The 27,763-nt window shown below is 43.9% G+C and overlaps 1 protein-coding gene across 1 annotated transcript in view; it reads right to left on the minus strand.

The window, feature by feature from the left end:
• Window positions 1-27,763, minus strand: part of met (MET proto-oncogene, receptor tyrosine kinase) — a 64,019-nt gene that overhangs the window by 29,510 nt on the left and 6,746 nt on the right. The window contains exons 3-10 of the mRNA XM_044037122.1: window positions 10,860-11,063; window positions 4,386-4,514; window positions 3,974-4,147; window positions 3,234-3,391; window positions 2,595-2,715; window positions 1,969-2,105; window positions 1,392-1,556; window positions 425-524 (exon numbers count right to left, since the gene is read on the minus strand). Coding sequence (XP_043893057.1) covers window positions 425-524; window positions 1,392-1,556; window positions 1,969-2,105; window positions 2,595-2,715; window positions 3,234-3,391; window positions 3,974-4,147; window positions 4,386-4,514; window positions 10,860-11,063 — 1,188 coding nt within the window. The remainder of the gene's footprint in view (window positions 1-424; window positions 525-1,391; window positions 1,557-1,968; window positions 2,106-2,594; window positions 2,716-3,233; window positions 3,392-3,973; window positions 4,148-4,385; window positions 4,515-10,859; window positions 11,064-27,763) is intronic.

Raw genomic sequence — 27,763 nt, forward strand, 5'->3', positions numbered from 1 at the left:
GCAGAAGTTGTTGGTCCACTGCAGCATCCATCATCATGTCCCAGTGTGATATTTTGTCTTTGGTGTTTGACATACTTGTGTATGTTTGACAAGGCAGCATTGAACCAACAACTCCCATGTTCTGTGAGTTAAAAATTCTGATTTTAGTAGCAGAGTAGCAGTTTACAAACTTCAGTTTCCAGTTGGAAAAGGCTGTCCAAAAGTGAATTAAAACAGCAAGTTATTGGCGACTAAAGCAGGTGTCAATTTAATGAGGTTAGCCTTATGTTGAGTGACTAAAACACTAATGTAGCATCCAGCCTACATGTCTCATGGGGTGTACACAACCTGAACAATCCATTTAAATGTATTCCAAATCACAAATGTTGCATTTCAAACGGTGGATGTCACATTCTTGGATAAATAAAACTGCTCATGTACGCACCACATGGAAGACCTCAGCGTCCTGGGCGGTGGTGAGGACCATCTGGGGCTGGAGGCCGGACTGGAGGAAGAAGCCGTGAGCTGACACCGTGCAGCCTCCGCTGTGGTAGGGAGGGGGAGGTGAGAATGAATATTGGCATCACCACGAGACACAGATTGAGTATATTCCCACTGGGAGGAACCTGCTGTTAGCATCAGCAGTTTAGCCTCTCGTCACCTCCCACTCTTATTCTCCTGCTGTAAAACTGAAGCAATAACCTGTCTCACTCACAGAAAGTGGACCCAACTATTGCTGCTCTTTCACCTTCTGTTGAAACTTTTAGTATTAAGATACTGTAACATTTTGGGTCTGTGTTTGTTGCTGAGTTAGCTTAGCAACTTCAAACACTCAGAGCCACACAGGAAGTGGGTGTTATAATTGAGTTGAGCGCAGTATAACGCAGTGTTTCCATCATGGCAGAGTTCAGTATGGTACAGTTAGGAATGGTGAAGCCCTGGGTTCGGCTTGTGTTTCCACTGAGAACAGTACCTTTACTTGGCGTGCAGGGTGTGGGCTGTCAGCGAGATACATAGCATGACGTCGTAGCGGTGCGATGACAACAAATGCGACGGTTTGTGGCTGTTTGTCTCAACAAGACGTCAAGCTTTGTATGAGAATAGACTGCAGGCGTTGAGGAAACCACAGTCGCAAGGGAGTGGTGTTTGCTTTTCTGTCACTCACTTAGCTGACTGTCGTGGGTGGAGCCGGTCTAGCTCCACCCAGACTGGACCATTAACTCTGGTACATCAAGGGAAGGGAATCAAAGAATGGAATGGTCGCTCAGGAAGTGGGCTACAATGCAGGGCATTGTGGGTAAACACAACCAAATCATAGGCATGTGTTGAGCGATAGCTGGGAGAAATGGCTCGTGGTCGATGTGGAGTGAAAACATGTTAAAAGCTCTGGAAGAAAATATGTCACGTCGAACCTGACAAAGGAGCGCGAGGGCTGGATGCTGTTAATGATGGGGTCCTGGTTGTAGGTGAACAGCGTGGGGGCGTGGACTTCCACCGAATCCACCGTCAGCTTCACCGGTTGCTCGGAGGGAACAGCATGAGGCGGCGTTTTGCAGGTCAGCATCGTAGACGACAAACTGGTAGTGGAGGTCAGAGTGAAGGTTGAAGGGCGAGGGGAGAGAGTAAACAGAGGATATATTATTGTGTTAGTGTGAACACTGGGGGCCATTGTCCAAAGGACCCATTCAAGCATTTCTCCCAAATGAGTCCTGCAGACAATTCCTAATAAGTTGTGCTGGAGTGGGAAAAGAGACAGAAAGAGGAAAAGAGAAAAATTAGAGGAAAAGAGCAGATGAAGGACAAATACTTGAACTTTTAACAGTCTTGTGGCTTGCAGGCAAAACTGTAAAATTGCAGTACTGTCAAGGGAGATTTGTGACTCTAATAAAACTTTACTTTTGTGGAGCATCTTATGTGATGCAAAGTGAAGGGAAGAGAATAAGACAAAAGACTGAAAGGTAAAAGAGATAGAGACTGGTGTGAACTGACCTCTGGATTTTACAGGCTGCTTTACCGACAGTCACCTCCTGCTTGTTACCGGTATCCAGGAAAGCTCCTCTGATGGTCAGCATGGTGTTTCCAAACTTTGGCCCAAATGTCGGAAAGATTTCGTGGATTGCTGGCTCCTAAGTGCACAGATCAGCAGAAACTCGAATTTAACGCAGTCTAAGGGAAATTGCACATCAGCATCAACATGAAAAAAACGGCATGAAATTGTGATGATCATGATGATGATGATGAGCTGAGTTCATCGTTTTTTGGTAAATTAAAGGGAATATAAAGAAGAGGCGATGTCTAGCAATGAAAATACTAATGGTTCAGGACAAACTTCAAAAATCTATATTTGAGGAAGGTGGTTTTGTTTGTAGACATTGTCAACAACATGCATTTTGATTGGTAAGATTTGTACCTAGCACAACTTAATGGGAAATATAAAAGCCACAATATTACTGAGGAAAATCCAGTCACATGGTCTGGTGTGCAAAGGCCTTAATGGTTATTTTGTACCATACTGTACAAGTTGGTCAATTATTGTAAACTGGTCCATGTCTATGACTTTTGTGATGATGTGAAATTAATAATCAATCTTTTTAATGAATGAAAACACTTCTTACCACGAAGGTGAAGCCGTCCATCTTGGCCACCTTGTTGAGACTGGCGGTGATGACCTTCACTGTGTGTCCTGATGGGGTGAAGTTCCCAGTGAACACTGGGTAACACTGCATCTCAGTCCATCTAAATGCCGACAAGCCACCAAACAACGTACAAACCAGGCATTATACCCAAGCATTCAAGTATTTATCCTAATTCAATGATGATCCACTGCTCTGCAGCAATGCACAAAGAAGCCATCTTCATGTGGGACTGGGTCGGCGGTGTAATTAGCTTGTTTCTAGGGAAAGGGACTTTTGAATGGGCTGTTTTGAAAAGAGTGGAAAGTCTGTATGCCGTGATTTTCCCCCCCACCAATTTTTCAGTTAGGGTAGTCATGTGTTGAATGTGGCACACTGCTGGAGAAGTGTGTGTGTGTGTGTGTGTGTGTGTGTGTGTGTTGTTGCTCCTTACATTCTTCCTTCAACACAACAACCCTTATAAAGCGTGCTCTGCCACTATAGGACGCCAGTGTACATTTTCTTCATCTCGTAAACACCAACCACTTCCCCGCCGTCTCTCTCTCTCTCTCTCTCTCTCTCTCTCCCTCTCTTTTCAAATACGGTACTGTTATCACAGTGCAAACACAGAATAGTCCGTACCTGTTGACACTGTCATGCCTGGGCAGTTTGCAGGGAGCTCCCGCCACCTCCACTGTCACCAGCGAGGCCTTGAAGTTCTCTGTCTTGTCGAAGCCAAAGTTGTGCCCACAGATCGTGATAGCCGTAGAACCCCGTATTGGCCCAGAGGTCGGAAATACCTAGTGAGTGCAGAGAGGGATATCTACATTTTATAAGTCTTTTCGAGGTGTTTTTACAGCCCTGTGTCCCATTAACCCATTTCGTGGCTTTCAAAGCCACAGCAGTGATTGGGTTCTCCGGTACGCATGGAGACAGTGTACCAGCATGAGGTGGGAGGGAATGATCTCCACCCACAGACAGCGCAGAGAAGTCTCACAGTGTCACAGTGGTGTGAAATATGACAGCGCTTACACTGCAAACATATGGATTCCAGGTCTAACACAAGGACAGATTATATCGAAGGAAAGAGCGCTTCAAAAAAGTGAGTCAGCAGAATGCTGGAGCATTCTAAATGGAATGGAAAAACACACTTTAGTCTTTTAAGGAAAGGCTCACCTAATTATGATATTTTAAGAATATGTTTGCTGCTCTATGTCACTGCTGGACAGCCTCTTCAACCATGAGTGTAAACCTCTCACGCTCCCACACCAGAGTCCATAGAGGAAATACTGGTGCTGTCTGAAGTCTGAAGTCTGAATGAAGGATTTCACACACCGCCATCACACACAAGGCACTGATTATGTGTCGGCCGCCTTGGTTACCTTAGTAATGACTGGCGTACAGAACTGTTGTGTCCAGACGGAGGCGGAACACTGGTTGGCTCTTGTGCAGCGCCCGTCACACCATCCACATTCAGTCACCCTGGACAGCAGCAAGCAGGACGTACAGGTGGTGAGCTGATCACAGCCGGGGCCAATCAGAGGGATCTTGGTGAGCTAAGAGGAGGACGAGAGTTAATGTCAAAGCGCTTAGTGTGACCCTTAAAATCCACCATAGTCATTTTTGTGTTTACGCCATTTGTGATCTGTCGTGAAGCTGTTTGTGTGAGGGACAGAAACGCAGTAATGAGAGGACGATCTAAAATGCAGCAACAACTGGAAATACTTAGGTTGAGAAACAAGAGAATCAGGGTGTTGTTTGTGTTCTTATTGTTCTCCGTGCTTCCAAGCTCACCTTGTTTCCTGTGGCCATTAGCAGAGCGCCCTCTGAGTCACTGCCGTCCAGCAGGGCCACGCTGGAAGACACAGGTCTCGAGTCAAGGCGGATGTTGACGTGAGGGGATGCAAATCGGGAGAACAGCACCTAAAGAAAGCAGGACATGTCATTGACTGGAAATATTCAGCCTTCAGAGGATACATACATGGAATTTTAATACCAGTTAGTTAGAAGTGAAGACGCCACGTCTTCAACTCAATAAGTCCAGTTGCCTACAGCGGAAGATGACATCCATAGAGAAAATCTGTGATTTTACATCACAGCCCACAGGAGTTGTTGATTCACTGCTGTTATTTTGTGAGTATAGTGTTTGAAGTCATTTAAGTGACACATGGCAGCAATTTTTGTACTCGTGAGCTAAAATTTGAACGTTCTATAAGGACTTTGGTGCAGGATAGTGACTTAATCAACTATAGTTTCCTAACAGCAAACGACAGCAGTGAAGTAACTACAGTAGTTTTTATTTGACCCCTCCTGGCATGGAGGGCTCTCATTGTGTTTACAATGAGGGCGAGTGTCAGTGTCTCAGGCTGGTTCTTGGCGCTGGGTTTGTGCACAGGATAGTCTGTGTTGGCTGTGTGTCAGTACCTCAGACAAACACACATCAACAAAAACAAACAAAAAACTGAACTACCCCTTGAATAAATGTTAAGAATTGCATGCCCTTTGTGTTTCGCCACATATAAACAACAAAAAGTAAAAGATCAGGCCCGTGCACTGGCGACAACTGTGGTTTAAAGCTACCATACAATTTAAATCAAATCAAACACATGTAAGTGAGGAGGTGATCTTTTTTTCACCCATCCCTGCGGCTCTTCGTTGTTGCTATGTTTATTTTGAATAATAGTTCACACTGTTAGCAGGACACTGATACGTGGCATGAATAAAACAAGAAGTAACACAAACCAAAAACCTCCGAGGATGGGAAACAGTGAAGACCTCAACAAGCTTTGTTTGGCACCACACCAGCAAAATTCTGGCTGGGAGGTGGTGACTGGAATATGATCCAAATTATGTTGCCTTTCCCTGGGAGATGCCTCGACTGGAGTTTGGCTGATTTTAATGGATCCATTGTGTAAAGTGGATTTGTATTTAAGGTATGTCCATGACGGTGCTTCATCCGCTTTCGAGGTTGGGAAATGAAAATTCCCTTTTCATGAAATACTGTTCATTTTGAATTGTGGTGACAAGACAATTACAGGTGTACAGAAATCGGTTCCTGACATGTCGGTTCCTATCGAGCCAGTCAATCTACATATACAATATCAGGCCTCCAGCTCACCGAGGTGGGTGTACGTTAGATTGCATGCAATTAGCATTTGACAGCTATAAAATTAGGCTGGGATCAGTTTACAGTTTACTCCGCCTGAAGTCAAAAAAACGTCTTAGATTACCGAACGTTACGCGACACGCAACTCTGAACATGTTACAATAAGAAGTAAATATGTTTTTAGTGTTAACGTCTTGCAATTTGATGTGAAATACCTTCTTGTAATGGAGGATTTCAACCTGGTTGTAAATGTGTAATGGGGGCAAAGACCAAGACGATGCATCTGCTGAGAAAAACATGTCTTGTCGAGGAAACACGCACACACGCACGCAAACACACACCTGGAACAGTGTTTATCATCTGTGGTTCTGCAGCAATTACAGGCCTCGGAGCAAACAGATCAGAAGAGAAGAGAGTCTCCACCGGAGTATGCGGTTGCTCCAGTAACATGATGTACTTTAAAATTATATCGTTGCTTCTGTCGTACACATAAACACACACACAGGAATAGATACAGTGTGTGCACACAAGCAAACACACTTTTGTAAGAAGCTTCACATATTGAGCGACATGATAAATAGTGAAAAATGCTGTTTTTCCCTCTCCGTCTACTTATTGTGAGACTGAGATTCCGGTGAATACCTTAAAAACTCAGCATTGCAACTTTTAATGTGATTTTGTTGGTTGGCCAATACACCCTTGCCTCCAGTGTCATGCCTCCCACTGTTTGAGCCTCATGATCAATGTTAGCTTTGTAACAGCGAGCATAATGGGTGGCTTTCCTATGGAGGATGAGGCCATACAACAGGCTGCTCTCTGGAGTTAATAGCAATGTAAATTACAGCTTATTGTATTAAGCAGGCGGGGGGAAGTTTGGCCTATAAACACGACCACTGTGTTATTCCCACAGTCGGCCAAGTGAAGCTGAGGGAAACACTTCCTGAGCCAGAATGGAGTCCATCGAGACGAACAAGGCCCTTTTTCTTTCACTGCCTCTACTCCAAGTTCCCTCCTGCCTCGTCCACGGGGAGCGACCAGGAAACTTGAATGCATGAAATGTTGACAGGCTCTTTTTAACGCACTAACAATGAAACGACCCGCGGCAAACGCGACCACGTCTCACGCGGCGCTCGCTTCGGATTGAACGAGCAGGTGGCTGGAGGGTCGTCAGTTCAAATGCCTGCGCGTGAAGATCGGGGCAGGGGAAGTGAAGGGGGCCCATCGCAGAGAGACACTGGAAGACCTTCACTTTTTTTTTAGCTATCGTGTCTATTTCTCTGATAATGTTGTCGCCATAAAAGTATGCACTGCACTTTATTGCTACTGCGTGGTCAAATAAGGAAACACAGTTGCTGTATGTTTTTGGAGTCAAGCCTTCACTATCATGGACCATACATGACCATGGAATCTGCCAAGAAGTCTCCTTACGATTTAATAAACCGATGGAAAGGATGGACAAAGCTTTACGATATTTAAACACATGATGGAGGATATTATCATTCAATACAAAGAAGATTTAAAACAAATTTGCTTTTGTTTCTTTATCACGATCCTTAATAATTCTTGCATTCCAGTGCTGTCTCTTGTAAAGTGACATTTTTATTCCTGTCTCATTTCCTATGTGGAAAATGTCACAAACATTATTAAAAGTGTTTGCAAATATTATGCATAACCATGTTTTTAGTTAATAAAAGTCACAAACCTCAGTCTCTTGTAATGCAAAAACATCATGTCCCTCTTGCCTTTGTTAAATGTGACTTTCTTTAACCAGTTAAACGATTTTCCAAATATCAATTCTTCAACTGTCAGATTCTTTCTTGTATGAACCTTCAAAAACTCTTTACTGGAAAACTCTCGAAGTCAAGAAAAGGGCAATTTGAATTCACATGGCACATACAAACAAAAAAACAGGACATAATTACTCGATGACATGGACAGTAACAGTGTAACAGTGCAGGACAGCTGCTCTCCTCTTTAAATCTTCTAAAACCCTCCGGCTAAGACAATGAACTTCAGCCAATTCAGAACACACACAAAAAAGGATTGAGGGGAGGACTGGAAGGGTTTATGCCGGAGAAACACGCAGCGACAGCTGTGCGGGACACTCAGCGTCACAGTCCGAAATGCCGTGTGAGGGAACGTGTCAGCGAAGCTCGCCCGTTCACCATTAACGTGCCGTTCAGCTCGTAAGCCCCCTCGCACCCCACTACCTCCGTCTCCACCCGCCGTGCAGACACACATCCCCCCACCACGTCGTGCAGCTGTCGGCCCCCTTTTTCCACGTCTCTCCTGCGTTTCTTTTTTCCATGCACATCTTTTCATTCTTGCGTTTCAAAAACACTTGAAGTCATTGAGCTTTTACTTTGTCTTTCATTCCTTTTACCATTGTTTCTTTTCTTTTTTCTTTTTTTGCCTCAGCACTAATGCACCAATGCGGCGCCATTTCCTGCACTTTACTTTTTACAAAGCAACATATGGAGACGTGTTGGTAGAATGGATGGGCGACTAAATGAAAACGGCCTGGCTGAATACTGGAGTACACATCGTTTGCTGAGAGACGTGAGATGTCCATAATGTCCAGTTTGTCCAGCTGAAACGTCTTACACTCACAAGGATGAAAGTCAACCCGCTGCTTTCATCTCACTCTCGTCCAGACTTGTGTTTTAAACCAAGACTGCGGCACATTGCGTCATCTTGTTTCCACGCACAGTGAAAGCGGAACTTTCCAAGTCTGGTCACTTTTTTGCCTTTTCCTCTACGGAGCTCCCCCTACAGTTTCGGGGTACATGAGTTTGCGATACCACCGCCAACATCCATCCATCCATTGTCTACCGCTTTATTCTCCCTTCCCCTTTCCTGGACATGTGCATTTATTTTCAATGGAGCCATATCCATGCGGGCTGAGAATTTGAAAAAAGCTGGTCCAATATTCAGACATTCGTTTCCTCTTCCTCGCTTCCATTGACAAAAGTGTTCTCTGCTTCTTTTTCGCCGGCTCTGTCTTGATGAACGTCCAAAATAACGCTATCGCTGCCTTGATTTTATAGCCAGTAACTGGCTAGTATGTGTGTGTGTGTAGCGCCGTGAAGCAATTTGTGCTTCTTGCAGGATCTCCTGATTCTGTGGACTCTGCTAACAGACAGCAACAAGACATTTACCCATCACAATGACTCCATAGCTGTTCAATTACGGTAAAAATCCTGCATAGTTCCGCTTTAAGCTGTTTAACTGGACTCCAGTACTGTTTATGCAAGCATTCGTGGGGCATCAATCCACTACGCTTGGTGACGACGTGTCCCCATATCAGAGTCAAAGGCCACTTTGAGTGAAATGGTTCCTAATGGCATGATAAGTGTGTGCTTGTCCAACTGTGAGAAATTCCATTTAGTAGAGTAACAGTTAAAATAACATTATTTACAAATATGAATCAGTATTTAGTTGAACGTCTTATACATGCACTGGTTGTCTTTGTGACCATACAACGCACACACATGGTTGTGTGGAGTTTATCGGACATGAATAATGTTTCACTCAGGCACAAAGAAAGTTATAGAAAAGCAGACAGACAGACAGGCAGACAGACAGGCAGGCAGTTGAACTGGTATTTGCTGAAGAGTAGCGACTATGTGTTTACCTGATTGCTTTCCCTTATTTTGTGAAGGATGGTTAGTTTGGTTTCATACTCTCATGTGACTTGGAAACACTGGCTCAAGCACAATTTCTGTGTGACCAGCTGACGCAGTTATGCTTTGTATTAGAGCCACGCGGCTCACAGCATGCTCCATGGCCAGTCCACCACTATGTGACATGTAAACATGTGCAGTTACAACCAAAACCTGAGCATTTGTGATCAATTAGACACTGTCGAGGTGGACGCACGTGTGCACGAGCAACCTGAAACAAACCTGCTAACACCGTGTCTCTGGCCACTGCTGTCGCTGCTGTGGAGGCACAGAGACAGAGACATCTGACATCTTAGCCTGTTTGTCTACTCGCCCTTAGCCTACATGAATATTTGCATTTGGGTCATTATCTGTCTGTTTACCTTTCAAATAGCCAACAATCAACATATTGTGGTTTCATACAGTCGCCAGGATCACAGCGCTTCACACCCCCCTCAACCCCACCTCCCTTGTATCTACAAGGATCTCGAGAGTCCAATTGACGGTAATGGACCTACAACACACAAAGCCACATCCCTGTTTGATCTAAAAGTCCAAAAAAAACATTCACTGTGTCAGGAAAAACATATTCTTACTTAACTTAACGAAGAAGGTTTCAAATTTAAAATGATATTTAGACTAAAAACATTCACATTCAGCCAAATTAAACCTCAATGTCTGCCTGTCGTTTGCTGCAAGGAAGACTGGCCCCACATAGGGCCACATAAACACTTAAACCTCTTAGATACTCAAAAACCCTTGAGCAACAAACCTCAGACTGTGTGGTTTTTGTCAGTGGTGTAATTTAAATGACTTGTAATCCAGGCCAGCGCTTGAACATGCAAATCATGACGTGAAAGACCTAAAAATGTTTACAGCAGGAGAGAGACGGAGACATATAGTCCATCTTTGCACCTACTCTGAGACATAAACATCGTAGTTAAGGTGGTTTGGACCTGGTGAACTCTTCACCTCACTCCCGCTCGCTCCCCCCTTCACTTTCCTTTAATGAGAAGCCTCTCATCACACGTTCATTCAAATTTCAGATGACTTAAACCTCTAAAACTAAAGAAGCGGTAGTAATGAGTCATGTATGAGATGCTGAAAGCTGCTAAACTGAAGAGCAGAGGAAGGTGGAGCCCGCTGCTGCTGGATTGTACATTGATAGGCCAAATGGACTGTGTTTGTTCAGATGGCTGACAGCAATGCAGGCTTTCTGCCCAGCTCACTGAGCAGAGGTCACAGCGGAGCAAACTGTGCAAACAGAAAGGTCCGTTTGCTCGGCCATAGTTTCCTCCAACTTTGCCTCTAGAGCTCAGGCACCTGCGGCTGACTCTGTGTTGTGTCTCCAGCACTGAGCTTTTCACTCATCGCGTACTGACATCCTGCCAAACGGCACTGGTCACTACGCCGTCAAACACCCTGCCAAACTGGTAATGTTGTGAATGCAAAGGAAGTTCATCCCAGTCTTTCAAAGGTGCTCGGCGAGAGCTAATATACCTGTATGTGGCGTCCGTCGGCAGTGCCCAGGTACGCCACCGCGCGGCCATGGACTGGTACCACGGTTATAGAGGTAACCAAGGTGTTGGTCAGGTCTTTGTGCCAGTACTCCAACCTCTGCACAAACTGGGTCACCTGCAGGCGGTACTTGCCCTCTTTCCCTTCGTGGATTCCCTCATGGGGGTCACAGTCGTCGGACGAACTCTGCAAAGAAACCACAGAAGTTTGCTTAAGTTTGGAAAACTTTTATGAGATTAACAATCTGGAATGAGCCAAGAAAATGATCATTTAAAGATATCTGTAGAATTAGTACATTTTGGAACCTGTTGGAAAGACTGGCTCACATTGTCAAAACAGATTTCTCCCCTGAAGCGTTCTTGTAATATCATATCATGTTGAATTATTTTCTTTCATATTTGCTCTGATGGGGGAGGGTTAAGAGCCAAACCTCCTAAGCCCCCCTTAGCTCTTCTTTCATCAGACCATGCTCGTAATGGAGGTCTCGGCATGATAGTACCTCTAGGGCAAGTACATGTTTTGTTAAACAGAAGTCTATGGATGGCAGGATTTCATGGGAAACAGCGAGGAGACTTTCATGCTGTTTTTCATTCCACGAACCATGTTCTTTTTTTCTCTCCTATCGGGCAAGCCTACTTTTTCCTACAGCTTCCCAGCCTGCACTTCCTCTACTGCCATCTCCTCTCTTTGAGTTTGAAACCAGAAAGTGCCACTTCAGCTCCCCCCTTGATTTTCAAACGTCACTGGGTTGTGTATTGTGTTGTGTCTGAAGCCTTTGAAGCATACAGTGAAAGTACCGAGTCCAGCCGGAGCTGCATTCAGCGCCTTTTTCTCTCTGAGTGACGCCGCTCTCTCCTCTCACTGCCCAGCGTTGCCCTCTTACCACTGCGGCTCTTTTTGTGTTCAGTCACGGTCTCCTGTCCCTGCCTCAGGTTTCATTAATTATTAATGACCCAGGGGTGACAGGGGCCTCTTGCGGCTCTTAAGGTCCTTGACCTGGCCGCTTGACCGGCCCTATAAGCTTTCTGTTGTTGTTTTTTTTCAGCCTCAGTGGATAATGACCTCCTCAGTGAAGTCACAAGAAGAGGGGCATTTACCGGTAGAATGATTTTGGACGCTTTTCTTTTAAAAGGCCTTTACTGTTCCATCAGCGTATACAGTTTTAACAGTAGACCCCTAACCCCAAATGTCTTCACAGAGAAGTTTATGACCTGAGAGGGCATAAGTGATTTTACTGCACCAAACAAATGTGTTTTAAATCACTAACACACCTGTGATTTCTCCCCTGCTTCTACCTAAACAACTGTCAGGGTCATACGGCCATTATCAATGGTTAATGTCAAACATGATGCCTCATTTGTTGAGTTCTTAAGGGCAAAGCTTTGAAGATGAGAGGAACAATGGCGGAGCAATAAATCAGTAAAGGTTTCTGTCGGTGGGGTGACGTCACATAATCGAGGTGAACAGGCCCACACAGAGAGGGAAGACGAGGCAGCCAGAGAGACCTGGCTACCTGACAAGCATGCTGCAATAAAAAAAAAAAAAACGTGGGTAAATTAAAAGTCCTCAAGGGCAGAAGCTGCAGCTTGAGGGAATATAAGTGAGTGAAACGTGGAGGAAACATGCAGGAAATTGAAAGCTGGCAGAAAGATTGGATGCTTCAATTCAGAACACGTAATAGGACGGCGCAGCCAGCTGATCTGAACTTGATTACTCATGTGTCAAACAGAGGACAAACAGTTCAAACCAGATAATTACTGGCAGTTAGTGTCTGCAAACGATATGGAACTTGATAACAATAAGGACACGCAGGATTAGATGAGGATTTGAGGGTGAGAACAAATTCGGGAAAAATTAATCTACACTCCATCACACGTGACGGAAGGGCTGTCTCTTGAAGTGCGATGTTTGCGTCTAACCACATTTACCACCGAATACCGTCTCGTGTATTGTTTCTGACGGGTGAAAAGCATCGTCAGTCATCATACCAAAACCCTTTTCACTCCTTGAAGTGACAATTGAGATTCTTTTTTGGTTGAACGAAGCACTGACACATAGTTGGCGCACAGACTGTGCAGAAGAATCAGCATACGTATGTTCTCGCTCTCTCTCACTGCAAACACATTTAAGCCACTATATGAAAGGTTCTTTATGACAATTCAATGTTTTTAGCTCATGAGGACACAGGCGCTGGTGGTCTCCTGCTGCCTAGTTTCAGTTTGTGTCACTTAAGTCAATCAAAACGAGGGATAAATGACAAATTTAAGGTTCATTACATAGACATAGTAACAGACACAATATTTCTATCACCGGTTATACGTTCTCTGAGGTCCCGCGACGTCCTTAGACACCAAGAACGTGCGTATGGGCCTTAATATTGTGGAGCAATTCTTCATTTACTTTGTGTATGTCGCTGAGCTTAACAGGTTAATACATTACAGTCTTAAAGAGACATAGACTTTATGAAGTGGTGCCCTGTCAGTGCGTCATACAGCTACACTTCAAAAAGCCTTAACTACTGCTTTAAATGTGCTGCACATGGACTCATCACCACTGCGGAGATTATGCAACGCAGCTCAAAAAGCAGTCCTTGGGCCTGATTATTTTCAGAGCAAATAAACAGCGCGTCGGGGTGTTTGTTGAGTCAGAGCAGGGACAATAGCAGCGAGAGCTGAAAAGGTCTTGGGGCATTCCTCTGCCTCTGCAGAGGTATTCGCGAGGATCAAGGCAATGAAATTGGACAGTGGAAGGGTTGTTTTGATGAGCTCCGTTTGAAGCGCCGCCGCTGTTATCCTTGGCTGCCTCGTGGCATGAAGAGGGAGAGTTCTAGTGGACGTCACACAGACACGCGAAAACCTTCTGAGCATGCTTCTCATGCTAAGTAGAAAAGGATGCGACGATTTTAGGACAAAGGACAAAATGATTTCTATTTCGAGGTGATTATACACTTATAAAAACACATGTTTGCTCAGCTTAGAAAAAACACACCAGACCTGAAAAAAGCAGGTGTAATGCATTGCTATTCTAAAGTGTACGTTCTCAAACACGCGGCCCGTGGGCCACATGTGGCCCCCCTGTCGAGTTCATGTGGCCCACCATTACATTAATAAATGTACAACATGTTATTATTGATGACATTTTTTGATTCTATTTTATATCTCTGTCTGTTTTTGAAGGGAATACATGAATATTATTCACTTATAAACACTTTTGTTATGAAATGGTTTGCACTGAGCTATCATGATGTAATGTCATCGTATAATTTTAGGCTCAAATCACCCCACCACTACTGAGCTGCTGACCCCCTCCTCCTCCTGTCCAGACTACAAGTTCATTGGCCCCCAGGTCATTTTGAGTTTGAGGCCCCTGCTTTAGAAGCTGTACAATAATATGCAACAATCCTGACCACTTTCTTTGAGATGCAGATTTCACCTGCAGTTTTTCATTTCAAATTTAGGATACATTTGATACCAGTTTTCCCATCACACGTTCATCTTTCTGAAGAGTTATGGTGCTGGGAAGTGCTCGTGATGTTCTACATCTTTCAAGCCATTTTTGTGAGTGTGTCTATGGTGTCGCCGAACAGACACCATAGGGCAGATAATGCGAGATATCGTACACCTTTTGCCACATACTTAACCAGCAGCCATTGTCCCCAAAACAACGGCGTGGCGATAGGGTTTCTGTGTTGTGGAGCTCCCCATCCCTGCAGCACTGTTCATGGGACTCAAGAGGGGAGGTGAAAGGTGATCCGCGTGGCTTAATGTCGTTTTCATACTCTCACTGTGGCCCCTGGGACGTGTGTGAATAGACACACTAATGCCCGAATTATAAACCATGGACTGGGTTACTGGGAGAAGAGGATTTGAGAGTAAACACTGTCAGTGCAGTGCAAAAATAGAGTAAGGGCGCTTTCGCTTATGTATAAAAATACACACCGTGTTGCAAAGGCTTAACACACTTTCACACATACACAAAGCCATCAGTCTGTCGTGTTGCCAGCCACTCAGCTGGCTCTCTCGCTGGAATAACTGACCTTTGACCTCCGCATCGACTGAGCAATCGTGAGCTCCAGGACAGTGCAGAGGGCTCACTTGTCACTGGAGTGTGTGGAAATAAAACTTTACGGGGCGAAAGTGAAATGCGGAGGAATGTGCACACACTGTATGCTTGTGTGTGTGGACGTGCTGGAGGGGCAGGCACGTATTGTTGCAGCAGTGTCGCACATCACGGTGCACCACCTGGGTTCAGGGTGCACGTCACCCTGCAACCCGACTCTGAGCAGCTAATAGCCGGGATGTGTGCATGTGTGTCTAAGTACACAGGTGGCCGGTCGCCCCACGCACATGCGGTCATGTGTTAATGTGCGTTTGCCTGTGTGTTTTGAAAAGTTTGTGTGTGACTGGTGAGGTGTTTGGGAGAGTAATGGGTGTGGGACAAGTCGACAATAAGACAAAGACACAACCGTGCAGCTGGCCTCGCCTTCAAGTAGCCCATCGGACGCCAGGCAGAGAATGGCCTCACACATAAACAGGTCCAGCTAAAGAATCTGCGGGTATTTGTCAAATGTTGCTGTATTTTTCATACCGGTAATGTTAAAACATGTTCTATAATGAAGCTCACTGGGGCAGTTTTCACGACTGCTCTCTCACGACCGCTTAAAAATTCCCAGAGGCAGGGTTGGTGCAGGCGTTCACACACAAACACCCAAGAGACTCACACATGCAGCGATCGTGAGCCCAGCGAATTCTAAGGTAGCGTTTTCAAACATTGCTTTTCCCTCATTGAGATAAAAGGCAAGAATTGTACATGCATTCATTGTTCTACTATTATAAACATAGTCTATTCAATTTGACAGGTGTGCTGTCTCACATTGTCCCACAGCAACATTAAAACAGTGTACACTTTTAATTATTTATTCTAATAAGTGTCCATTTCATTCATTAAACACATTTAATAATCAGTTTTATATAAATAATTGAATATACAGATGAATTTAAAGTTTCATGGGGGGGGGGAGTTACAATGCCGTAAGTCAGTTAGTAACTCAACTAAGTGCTCACACACCAGGTGACACAAATAACGCAGATCCCACATCAATCACACGATGCAAATTAAATTTGGTAAGCACACAACATTTACATTGTCATCAGCCAATTAGTGCTGATGTTGACTGGTGCTCGAGAGAACGACACCAGGGACAGAAGGACAGAGTGGAACAGAGAGTGAGTGAGTGAGGAAAGTGAGCTACCGGGCATTGATTCAAGCTGTTGCTCGTATTGTATTGAACTTTTGGTTGGTTGTTAGCTTAGCTCAAGCATTAGCCTCAGGCTCTATCTAAATAAGCTCAAAGTCATCTCCAAACACCTTCACGTAACGAGCTAATTGTCAGGCAAAATTGATCCAAATGTGTTTTTTTGTGCAGCACCTTTGTGGATCCAACACTTGAAGGAAAAATGAAGGATAATCTTCTCCTCTGCTAAACACTTTTTGACTTTGTTCTGTTTCTTTGTCGACATTAAAGTGCAAAACCAAATTGCTCTCTTAACCAAAGATATTCAAGTTGCTCTAGCATAACCATCAGTTGACCTTTTCACAGGGGAAAAAAGGGATTTTCCTGCAAAGGAATGTGCGCTTTACATTAGTCATGCCCACAACATGCAATTAGCATTTCATTCTTATTTTATGAACATTTTTCCTGTGCCCTGTGTTGGGAAAACGAGGAAAAAGAACATTATTCAGCGGCTTTGTTCAGTTTTATTTGTCACCCACAATGATGCACTGCCCTCAATCCCCCAACCATCCAAAATAGCTCTCAGATTGTCGCACAGTTTAACATGATCGCACATTTTGCCAAATCCTTTTATAACCAAACCAGGAGGAGGATGTTCTCCTGTTCAGCACAGATACTGAAAATAACACCTTATTGTTTCATGAAACGTTAAATAAAGTATCTTCAAGCGTCTCCGTCTCTCCCCCTTTCCTGCAACTTCAGCTCAGTTCTCTTTTTGACCTTTTACTCAACTATTCACATGATCCCCTTCAATTCTTCTCCTGGCTAACCACCTTCCTCTCTTTTTTTTTTCTATTTCCTTACAGACAGACGTCACACGCACACACACACACACACACACGCAGGCAATTGTAAGAGCTAAGTGATCATTTAGTGTACAATGTGTGTGTTTGTGTTCCCCAAACTTCGACCACAATGGAACAACAGGAACCATGCAGCTTCCAGGCTCTCAGCAACACTAAATCACTTCAAGTGTATAAAAACCGAGCCGTGTGAATGACGATCATCAATTCGTGCGACTGCGGCTAAAATATTATCTCCGAGAACATATTTCTCGTCGCTGCTTGACACAGTAACTGCTTTTTTTTTTTCAAACATGCATGAACATTATTATTTCTCTCTGTACTTTTGAGGGAATTTATGTGATTCAAAACAAGGGGAGGAATGACGGACTGCTGAGTTTGATGCTCAAGGGCCAAAAAAATACGATATACTTTATTTCTTGCTGTCTGAGAACCACTTTGAAAAAAGCAGCAGCAGCAGCAGCAGCAGCACATTCTTCACATGAGCTTTGCAGTGTTTGCCCTGCCAATCCATATTTCGGTCAGACTGACACAGTAGCTAAAAGTTTGCGGTCTGTAGATCAAAGGGAATTAGTTAGCTCAACTCCTTAATACATTCCTACATTTGCAGATGGAGATGAGAAAGGATGAGAGACCGATTTATGTGGACATTTTCCTAAAAAAAAAACAAAAAACATCCATGCACGTCTTACCCTGAGTGTTCCATAAAAAGCTCCTGACACGTGAGACACGTTACACCTTGTAAATTCAGACTTGTCAAGCTGTCGTGCACGTTCGGTATGAAACACGCCGTAAAAACGACTCCTGTCGGACTCGTACTTTTCTCTCTCTGACTTTTATTTGTTTAAACACTGAGGTCATGCGCGACGAGGATGCTGTGGCGCGAGTAACAGAGGTTGTATCTTTTGTTGTTGGGGTTTCTTTTTCTTTGGAGCGCTCTCGAGAGGTGTGGGGTATCATTACTGAAACATGAGTCATCCGTACCAATTTAGAGACGTCTGCCTCCACCCTAGTGCAGCTTCTGTCACCAGAAATGCGTCCTTATTCTACATCCTTCACTGGTTTCATCTCCTTTCAATCTACTAGTAAATAGTCACTCAAAGAAAACCTCTTTCAAGCAGGAAAGAGAGGAGCAGCATGTCAACACTGCTGCAATAAGCCTGACAGTTAAGCAGTATATTATTAAGACTTGAAAATGATGAGATCATTATGTGTCTGAGGCTGCCACAGTCAAGGTCATTAGCAGGAAACACTGTTTATAACAAGCAGATTCCGGTAGTGCTGCTGTGAAGGGTCAACAGAACTCACAGTAAGCGTCACCCGAAAGGCACCGGAGCTTTCACAAACGACTACGCATTAATGTCATATTTGTAAACGTCTGTAAGACAGTCACATGGAACATCATTGACCAGAGAGTGCAGTTTCTTGTGTTCAGGTTATTTGATTCAATCCAAACATTTTGCCTGACCCCTTTTACATTTATATGGGATGAATGTTGAAGGCTTCTTATAGAAAAATGTGGTTGAATACACATGGGAACAAACCCCAAACAGCCTGCCCTAATTCTGTCTGACTGCACTGTAACTCACTGAGTGGTTTTGGGGCGTTGCAAACATCACGCTTTTGAACGTCACTCAGGACAGTGTTTTAGAGCAGTGGTTGTCAACCACCTGAGACAATAATGAGCTCTTGAACTAACACCATTATCACCAACGTCAAAATACAGACTTATCACAGGGGGCAGATTTATTCCCAATAAGATCCAAGTACCGCCAGAGGTAGCCTGCGTACCACTGGTGCTACACATACCACAGTTTGAGAACCATGGTTTTAAAGCATTAATGTCTTTTTGAGGTTTCAATCAGTGATATTTGTCTGTGTCTGCTGTTCGTACCTAGACTATAAATTACAGAAACACATAATTTAACATCACCCACTGATAACCCCACAGCCAGAGGGGAATTCAAACGTACGGCTCAGCCGTAACAGCTTCACTAAGCATGTCAGAGATAACTGACCTGTTACATGACGAGGAGATCATTGGATTTGAAGCAGAGATGTGCACAAAGGTTCTATGGAGATAAAAACTGACACTCAACATCGTCAAGGGCCAAGGCCTGTCTTTTCCCCTCTCCCAGGATTTCTATTTCCAAGCACTGTGGAATAATCAAATCCATCCACCGGTGCAGAAACTTGGCAGACTCTCCACATTGAAGATTTCACTGTGAGTCATAAGCAGAGAGGTTTTGGCCAAAAACAGCTACAGGCCGCCGTCTTGCTACCATTTAAAGCAGAGAGCATTCATGACTATAAGTGGCACTCTCTGCTTCACTCTGCCCCTTTTTTTCCCAAGCCAGAGAGGGAAATTTCTATCTTGAAGAGAGTTTGAACTGTGTAGGCCACATACATGAGGAACGGCAGGGAAACAGCAGCTGGCCAGTTGCAGCAGCCGTTGAGGGGCAGCCAGATAAACTCAGGTTGTAAACAGCACTGGGCTGGGTTTCAGCAGCCAGGGCAGATTATCAACTGAGGGTCAACATGAGCATCAACATCTGAGCACGCGGGCCGCGTCGTCTCAGCTCCGTCCTGCTTGAGATGAAGCTCAAATACACACAGTGATGAGGGAAGAAATCAAAGAAATGCGCAGTCGTGGCGCGGGCGACAACGCAAGAGGAGTCAGATATTTGGCGGAAAGTGGAGGAAAAATGTTCTTCGCGAGGAAAGTATTTTTTTATTGCTCCGCTGCATGTCCTTTTGATATCTGTCCCTTTCTTACTAAGTGACGCAGAAAAGCAACCGTAATGTTCCAGCAGCTCTACGCGGAAACTGGCATCACTACAAAGAAAATCCAAGCCTCATCAAAAAATTTTTTAAATAAATCGGAAAACAGACGTGGCATTTATGAGAGAATGTGCTCAGAGGAGCATGATGAAGCACAATGACAGTCAAATTAACGCTGGCTCTGTCCCTCCCCAAAGAGTTGACCATTTATTTACACTGGTCAAACGCTCTTATAGCTGAGTTTATATGTGTCTAGTCGACAGAAACACAAGGAAACCTCTATGAGTCTGAGAACACTTTTTAATCCATTAACAGAACATATTTGAGGTACTGAATAATTCATCCTGTGCTCACTGACTGAGCCAGACTTTGTTCTTCCTCCCGACCAAAGGAACTCACTATACTGACTCAACGTTCAGGCCCTGGTTTCATTTCAGACTATGTGCAAGGTGGAAGACGTGTGATACAATAACAACACTTTAATGACTTAAAAAGGATTGGTCAACAGATTTCCCTCACGCACATTATTCGTCACGTTTGCAAACTAAACATAAACGCTCAGTGTTCCCATAAAAATTACTTGAAGCAAAAACTATCTTGGCAGCTGACAAAAAACAGTCCATTAACGGTAAAAACCACCGCACGCATTTCAGAGAAACGCTACTCAGCCCTCTCAGGTGTGAGCTTGTCTTTCCTCTATGATTCACACAAGGATCCGAGATGAGGTCGATAACATCAAAAGCTTGCAGATCATATTGTGATATATATTGTGATGTCCCAGGGATTGACTGGATGCCTCCTTTGTTTGGGCTGAATTGTCTGGAAGCACGACGGGGTGACAAAAGCCGCGGCGGAGTGAGTGTGCGCGCAGGGAGCGATGGAGAGGAGGGGTTCCTTCTCTTCGCCTCAATTACTTGAGTACACATCCAGACACAATCCTCTTGCCTGTATTGTGTGGGGATTACTGGTTGAATTGAATCAGGGGGATTAGTCATCAGGCATCCACTGGAATGACATGGTGCCCACCTCTGTTTGGTTAGAACGTGAGACAATTCACTGGTTATCAGCGTGATCAGGAAGCAAGTTGTTGACCGAGGCCTGCGACAGGAAATGATTTAGTCGACCGTGAGGATCAAGAGAGACTGAGAGGGTCCATTTGCACAGAATGACAAAAACAGTCATAGAAAAGTTTAAAAAAGTTGGACAAAAATGTGTCAATATCAGCAGGGACGAGTTTCAGAGATGGAGTCGGTTATCTGTCACAGTGTCTGACTCAATATGTTGTTTCTACATGCTGAACTTAAATAGCTTTGTACTTCATTTCATATGTTTCTTTTGACCGAAGACAACATTTATATGGATTTACATTTGTAACATCTAGTTTTTAAAGGTTTCTCTTTTATTTGACTGCTTTGAAGCACCTGGGGTTGCGTTTTTGCCATGAAATGTGCATAAAACCACAGCCGTAAACTCTTTGGTAAAACAGTACCGTAGCTTCTGAATGCATCTGTTCGTTTAGCGTGGATGTGGTTGTTGATCTAATTGACGTTTTCTACGTGTAAAAAGCAGGAGCTGTGGTTCGATCTGCTCGCCCCGTCTAAAACCCTGAGTGGACACGTATAGTGGTGGAGTGTCTTTATGGTATTGACCAACCTGACTTTAAAATAAACAATCCCCATGTCGCCCCTTTTATGTACTCGCCACCACAGTCACTAAAGCCTGTGAAATAGGACACTGAGGTAAGCTTTGGTTTGTGTCTGGCTTCTGTGACCACAGGCCTGCTGGGATCATTTGCTGCTCCGGCGAACTTTGTGATTATGAGCGTTTCAAAGGGCCAGACTCAGACGCGAGGACACAAGCTGGACGGATTCAGAGTCAAGGAAATGAGAGTGGTCTGGGGGTCGAGGTGAGGCCGCTACCTCGCGACGGCAGCAGCGGGCGAAACGGAGATTGGTTTTGGTTTTTCATTTAGAGCATGGGGGCTGACAGATAAGCATCCACACGTCAGCAGAAAGCAGGATATCACCATGTGGTGAAACAGAAGAGTGGGAGCCATGCCACTGATTAGGAAATAGCTTAGGGGGCCTTGACTCACGAGCTTGACGGAGCAGAGCTCGTTCATATTTGACACTAAACAAGTCAATCACAAATGACTTCTGGCACTGCCGGCACGTGCCTCCGTGCTGCGGAGGGAAGCGTTTCAAAAAATCCAATCATAGATGTCGTCTGTCAGCAGTCAGGAGGGTATTTAAGGAAAGTGTCTCATTTGCAAGACAGCGTCAAAACAGCGCGTCGACATGACTCGGCCACACCGGACACCAAAGCGCAGTGAAGACAGGACTGTAGCGTTCAAACTGTCGCATTAGTCATTCGTTTGTGAGTGAAAAGATGTATAAAAACTGCTCGGTTTAACCCCGACCCTGTAGAAACAGCTTTGTTTCTACAAATGATCACACAGTGTCGTGTAATAAATATGTTTTTTCAAATGAAAACGAGATATTTATTCAACATCGTTCCAAACCTCATAGAGAGACTCGGTGCTACTTGCTTATCTCTTTTCATTTCCAGTATAAGGCAGTGTTTCTCATGCCCTGCATGTCTTAGACGTTTCACCTGCTCCATCACACCTGAGTCAAACGTCAGCTCGTCATCACGACCCATTCACTTGAATCAGGTGTGTCGGAGCGGGTGAAACAGAAACATAGGATTGAGAAACACTGGTATGAGGCTCCTTCCTAAAAGATATCAATATCTTCTCTTTTTCCTTCGCTTTTAATGATGTTTTTTTAAAAACATTCCTCACTCTACTCGTAATTATCTTTAATTTACTTACTGGTATGAAATGTGCCATAAATAAAAGCATGGTTACTATTATTTCATTAGTAGTATCCAATGGATACTATTCCAGTTAGTGTCCAAAAGAGGAGCAGACGAGATGATGAAAACAATAAAAATCAGCAATGACCTACATGCAACAGTATTTGGCTGATGTTGGTGTTTGGTCATTTCCCTGCCTGCTTATTGAAAGACAGCTTGCAGGCACTGGCGGTTTTGCATGTTTACGGCTCCTTTCTTTATCTCGGGAACAAAGATAAGATGTGCATACAGAAGCGTGCATGCAAAGGGATTTACACAACAAGGACTAATGATTAACTCTGCAGATTCAGAACCTAGCACACACTGGCTCAGCGTTGAAGCTATTTCAGACACTGACATAAGCGAACTATAATAACTGTGAAGGACGAGGCGTTTTGTGTTTTACTACTAAAGAATCATCTGTTTCGTCGGAAAGTCGATCCTAATGACACATCGTAGCACACATCAGTCTGTGCTTACGTGTCTGGCATAGCTTCAGGGTACGGTAGCTTTCGAGGGGAGGGGCTTTTACGACGACAACGGCGGGTCATACAGTTCAGTGCTTTTGTGCTTTTCTCTTCCTCTAATGTTCTCTGCAGCTGCGTGTGGGTGCTGACCAACCGGCGAGTCACGCAGAGGGACCTGCCTGGACACGGCTGCTGCGTGATGCAATGGCACCTGAAGATGCAGGGCGCGCACACACACACACATACACACACAAACACACACAGCTGCCACTTTTAAACAAAAACACATTATCATGTGGGCGGTCAGGTTGTGCTCGGTATACAGGCACAAAGTGCGTTTGACATTTCGTTCAACGGGCAATCTCTTCGGGGAATCCTGCCCCTCCCCGCAAAAACTAACTAATGATGCTGAGATCACACTTTCCCCCAAAATAAACCAGACATATTAAGCCGTTTAACACATGTAATGCTTCTACGGTTGAGTTTAAAATCACTGTTTTGAGCTGCAATTCAAGGAAAACTGGCCATCTGTTAGTGAATATGATGAAAATACAACCAAACAATGGGATTTCACTGTCTATAAATCCTCAGTGAATTATGCGCAAGCACACTTTGCATGTACATTTTCTAAATAAGACTTTTAGTACACCACTTACACCATTTTAACATGCAGTAAAACAAAGATGGACAAAAGCACTTACTCACACGACAGTTACTGGCCCTTTTTTGGTTAAAATAAGCAAGGAAGATATGAATCACTTCTTTCCTTTGTATGTATTGCAATTGTATCATATTTTTTTATCCTAATGATTAACTTGCAGCTATTTGCAATGTTTCAAACTGGGATTCTGGTCTAAATATAGACTCTGCTCTAGTTTAACTTGGTGTCCAGTGGTTGATTAATGTGTGAGCACAAGTGTCTTTGCTAATCAGCAGCTATGGGCTGCACCTGTGTTGTTGCCCCACAGCTGAAGACAATCAGCGGGGCTGGGCGGTTATAAAGTCAGGCTCAGTTGACTCTGTGTGGCTCTTCTGTTAAGAGGGGCATCGTTTTGATGGACACACTGGGTGTTTGTGGGTTTATTCTTTTCACTCTTGGAGTTGTTTTAGTGTCATGTGAATGCTGTGTTCGTGTCACTGACTTTTAGGTTTAGTTTCTGGGCACAAACCCACAAATTAATCAATCCAGAATTATCTGACCCATCCACTTTTTATCAGAAATATACTTTTTTTTTGAGCTGCCCTGTGTGTCTCTTTGTCTAGCGTGCTAGCGTCTCGTTAAAATGGGAAACTGAAGCCTTATTTACTTTTTAAAACACAACAGGTTGTTGTGTTTGTTTTCCTGCGCCGTGTCAGCAGACTCTTATTTGCCTGTTGCACCCAGTGACATGTGATGTTGCCACGCAACGAAATGGATTTTGTGTAATAAGTGCTTCGGTGGAAGAAACACGTAGCACCACAGTCCATACCATATCACAATCACCGTGTTTTGACTCATTCCATTTCACCTGTCATATCCACAGCCTCTCTGTTTTTTTCTTACGCCTCCACCGGCCGCTCATATTTACAGGAAATATACAGTAACATCCTCCGCCCCCCATCAAATCACGGGCAGAAAAGTGCTTTTGCAGAACTTTTAATAGGTTTACAGGGAAGCTGAACTTTTAACTTTTACATGAGTGTCATCACTTCATCCATTCACTTCCACAGTCTCAGCTGAGACCAGGTGAGAGATGGGGGGACTTTTTGTCCCGAGTATAAGACAAACGTGGAACTTTCTGTGTTTTCACTCACTGTTTTGGAGCTGAGTCGGCGCATGTTCTTAAATTGAGTCATTTTGCAGTGATGTGGCTTCAATTTAACGTCCTAAAAACACTGTAGTTGCATACATAGTACTGTGCTTTTACACTGAGCATGACGCACATTTCCTGTACTATAAGATTAGGTACAACGTCAGTGCAAACCACACACAACGTACCATGGGGTACGGTGGTAGAGGGAGAGATGTATAGTCCGCAGGAAGTCACACATTTTGTCAGTCCCGCCAATATTTCACAATAAAGCTTTATTGAACACGTGGGTATGTATGAACCTGTGTGTGTGCCTGCACATGTTACTGTTAGTGCCAGACAGATAAATGCAACACACACACATGCAGAGTTTTGTTTATCTTGACTGAGGCTTACAAAGACAACACTGAAAAGGGACAGGACAGGACAGGACAGGACAGGACAAGACAGTAGTATTTTCATTCTTTTGTTCCTTTCCTCTCATTGCTGAAGACCTAACCCCGCTATCTGAGAGCACCACTGGGTACAGCAGATTAGCAGTGGCATGAACAGACAAGGAGCGCATGAGTGTGTGTTACACAATTTGTGATCGCTGTTGTTAACAACCAAAAAAAACAACTTTACACATCTGTAAAAGCCAGTGGTGTCACTATGTAAAAATATCTTTACATCATGGCACACAGGAGTTGTCGATCCTCCATGAGTTATTTCAAATGTGTTATTTTAAGAAAAATACAGCTAACTGTAGAACGGTAACTCTTCTGTGCACCAACCTCAGTAAAGCTGAGGAGTCAACAAATACCAGCTAAGAGATGCCATAAGCAGGCTGAGGCATGTGGCGCTCAACACATGCCCACAGCAGACCCCACAGTGACACAGTGGGACCACCGCAGGTCCAGTCCTCTGAAACGTGCAGAGAATATCACAGATATGACTGACGGATCAGTAATTGCAGTTGTTTCAGAGCGTATACGAGATGTCGAATTTTAAAGCGCTGGCACGGAAACACAGTTTACAGTGTTTTACAGTAGCTGCGATTCAACCGCTGAGAAACTCCAGTATACATTTCAAATGGTGGTTTCATGTTAAAGCTCACGGTGAAACACAGATTAGAAGCAGATGGATTGGAACTAAAGAAAGGGGTTTGCGACTGTGCTGAATGCTCTTTATCGAAACAACACACGTGACTTTCTGCTCTTCTTTTCTGTCCCCGTGTTGTTAATACTGTTCTTTCAAACATAGGAGACGTTTTTAAACCGTCAGTATTCACAGAATTTAAAAGTGGGGTCCTTATTTCATGAGAAGTTTGGAATATTAAGTCTTGACAAATCAACTTGACTTTGTTTTAACTTTACACTTGAATCATGTTCTGTAAGTGGTTTAACACTGACCTCACATGATCATACGTCTCCTTAAACCCTCTGTTTTTGAACAAAAAAACATTTTGAAGGGGGTAAAAGGGAGAAAACTAAAAGCAAGGAGGGATAGATTTCCAGAATGACATGTTGATAAGTTGACACTGACTTCACCAGCAATTTTTCCACTTCACTTTGTGCTGTCACAATCATGGAATTCAGCTGTTATTAGTCAAATAAACAATAGCAAGTCACTGTCCTTTTTCTACAATCCTAAGCAATACCTATTTTGCTGGGATGGATCTGGGGAACTGGGTGTGGTGCTGGGTGCTTAGCAGCAAAATTCAACAAAGCACCTCCTCCTCCTCCTCCTTGTTAGTGGTCATGTGGTTTCCAACCTAAATGTTTCCACAGCGGCGATGTGGTGTTTCATTCCACTTTCGCTGACATGTCAAAGTCCAAATCTAATGCTCTAATACAACAGAGGAGAACAACATCCAGGTGACGCCACAACAACGGTGATAAAAATGTGACATTTATGCAACACCTGGCTGTTTTTGTCAAGTTTAATAAAATACAATAATGCAAAATAATTGCATAATTCCAACCACAGGCTACATTATGTCATTAAAGCTGCATGAAGGTCTGAGAGGAACATTTTTACTGTATGTAATTGTCTTTGTTAACCTTATCTTTTACCACATAAATAACAGACAGAGGCTCATTTGCAGTGTCTTGGAAGTCACAAAGCGGAATCTGTTCTTTTTCATAATAGATTATTAACATTTCCTTAATCGATGCACGACTGTGGCTGCTTCTTAGGCATTTCTTTTTTTCAAAGCAGCATTTAAAGCTGCTTCATTTAAACTGACGCGCTAATTAAAATGACTGTCGGTCAAATGCATCTCCCGGCTGGAATTATATTACACACGCCGTAATCAATCAGGCTGAAGATTCAATTTAAACGCAATCAGCATTTGGTGGTTTCTCTCAAATCAATCGTAATCCGATGATAATTTTGACCTCGAATGTGGCTGTGGCTTTATTTTTAGTCTCCGACGTCTCCGCCCCCTCTCTCTCTCTCGTCTTATGGGAATAGACGGCAGGCTTGTTGGTGCTGGATCAAATCCCTGTCATGGCTTTGCACACACTGCATTACCCAGGAAAACAGCCAAACTAAAAGACGCCGTCAAGTAACAAAAACATCCCGAGGGTTGGATCAATGGAATAAGGAGTCAGTGTTTTTGACAACTGTGTGTTTACACTATATTAGCGGCAGAGTTACGGAAAACCTGTCAGTCATATGCAATCTTTTATCATCTATCATTCAGCGAGTTTCCTCAAATAAATACACATCATTTAATTTCTCTCAAAGTCTTTATCCGGCTTCACACACAGTGCAGAGTACAGACGAGCATTTAGAGCGTTTAAAAGTGGATTATTTATGGCGCAAAATGGTGTGTTACCTTCAACTTTTCTCAACCTTTTTAAGAAGCCACATTTCCACTAGTGGTGATGGATCCCCCAGATTAAACTGTGCT

Source organism: Solea senegalensis, linkage group LG10, assembly GCF_019176455.1.
Source record: "Solea senegalensis isolate Sse05_10M linkage group LG10, IFAPA_SoseM_1, whole genome shotgun sequence".
Taxonomy (NCBI): domain Eukaryota; kingdom Metazoa; phylum Chordata; class Actinopteri; order Pleuronectiformes; family Soleidae; genus Solea; species Solea senegalensis.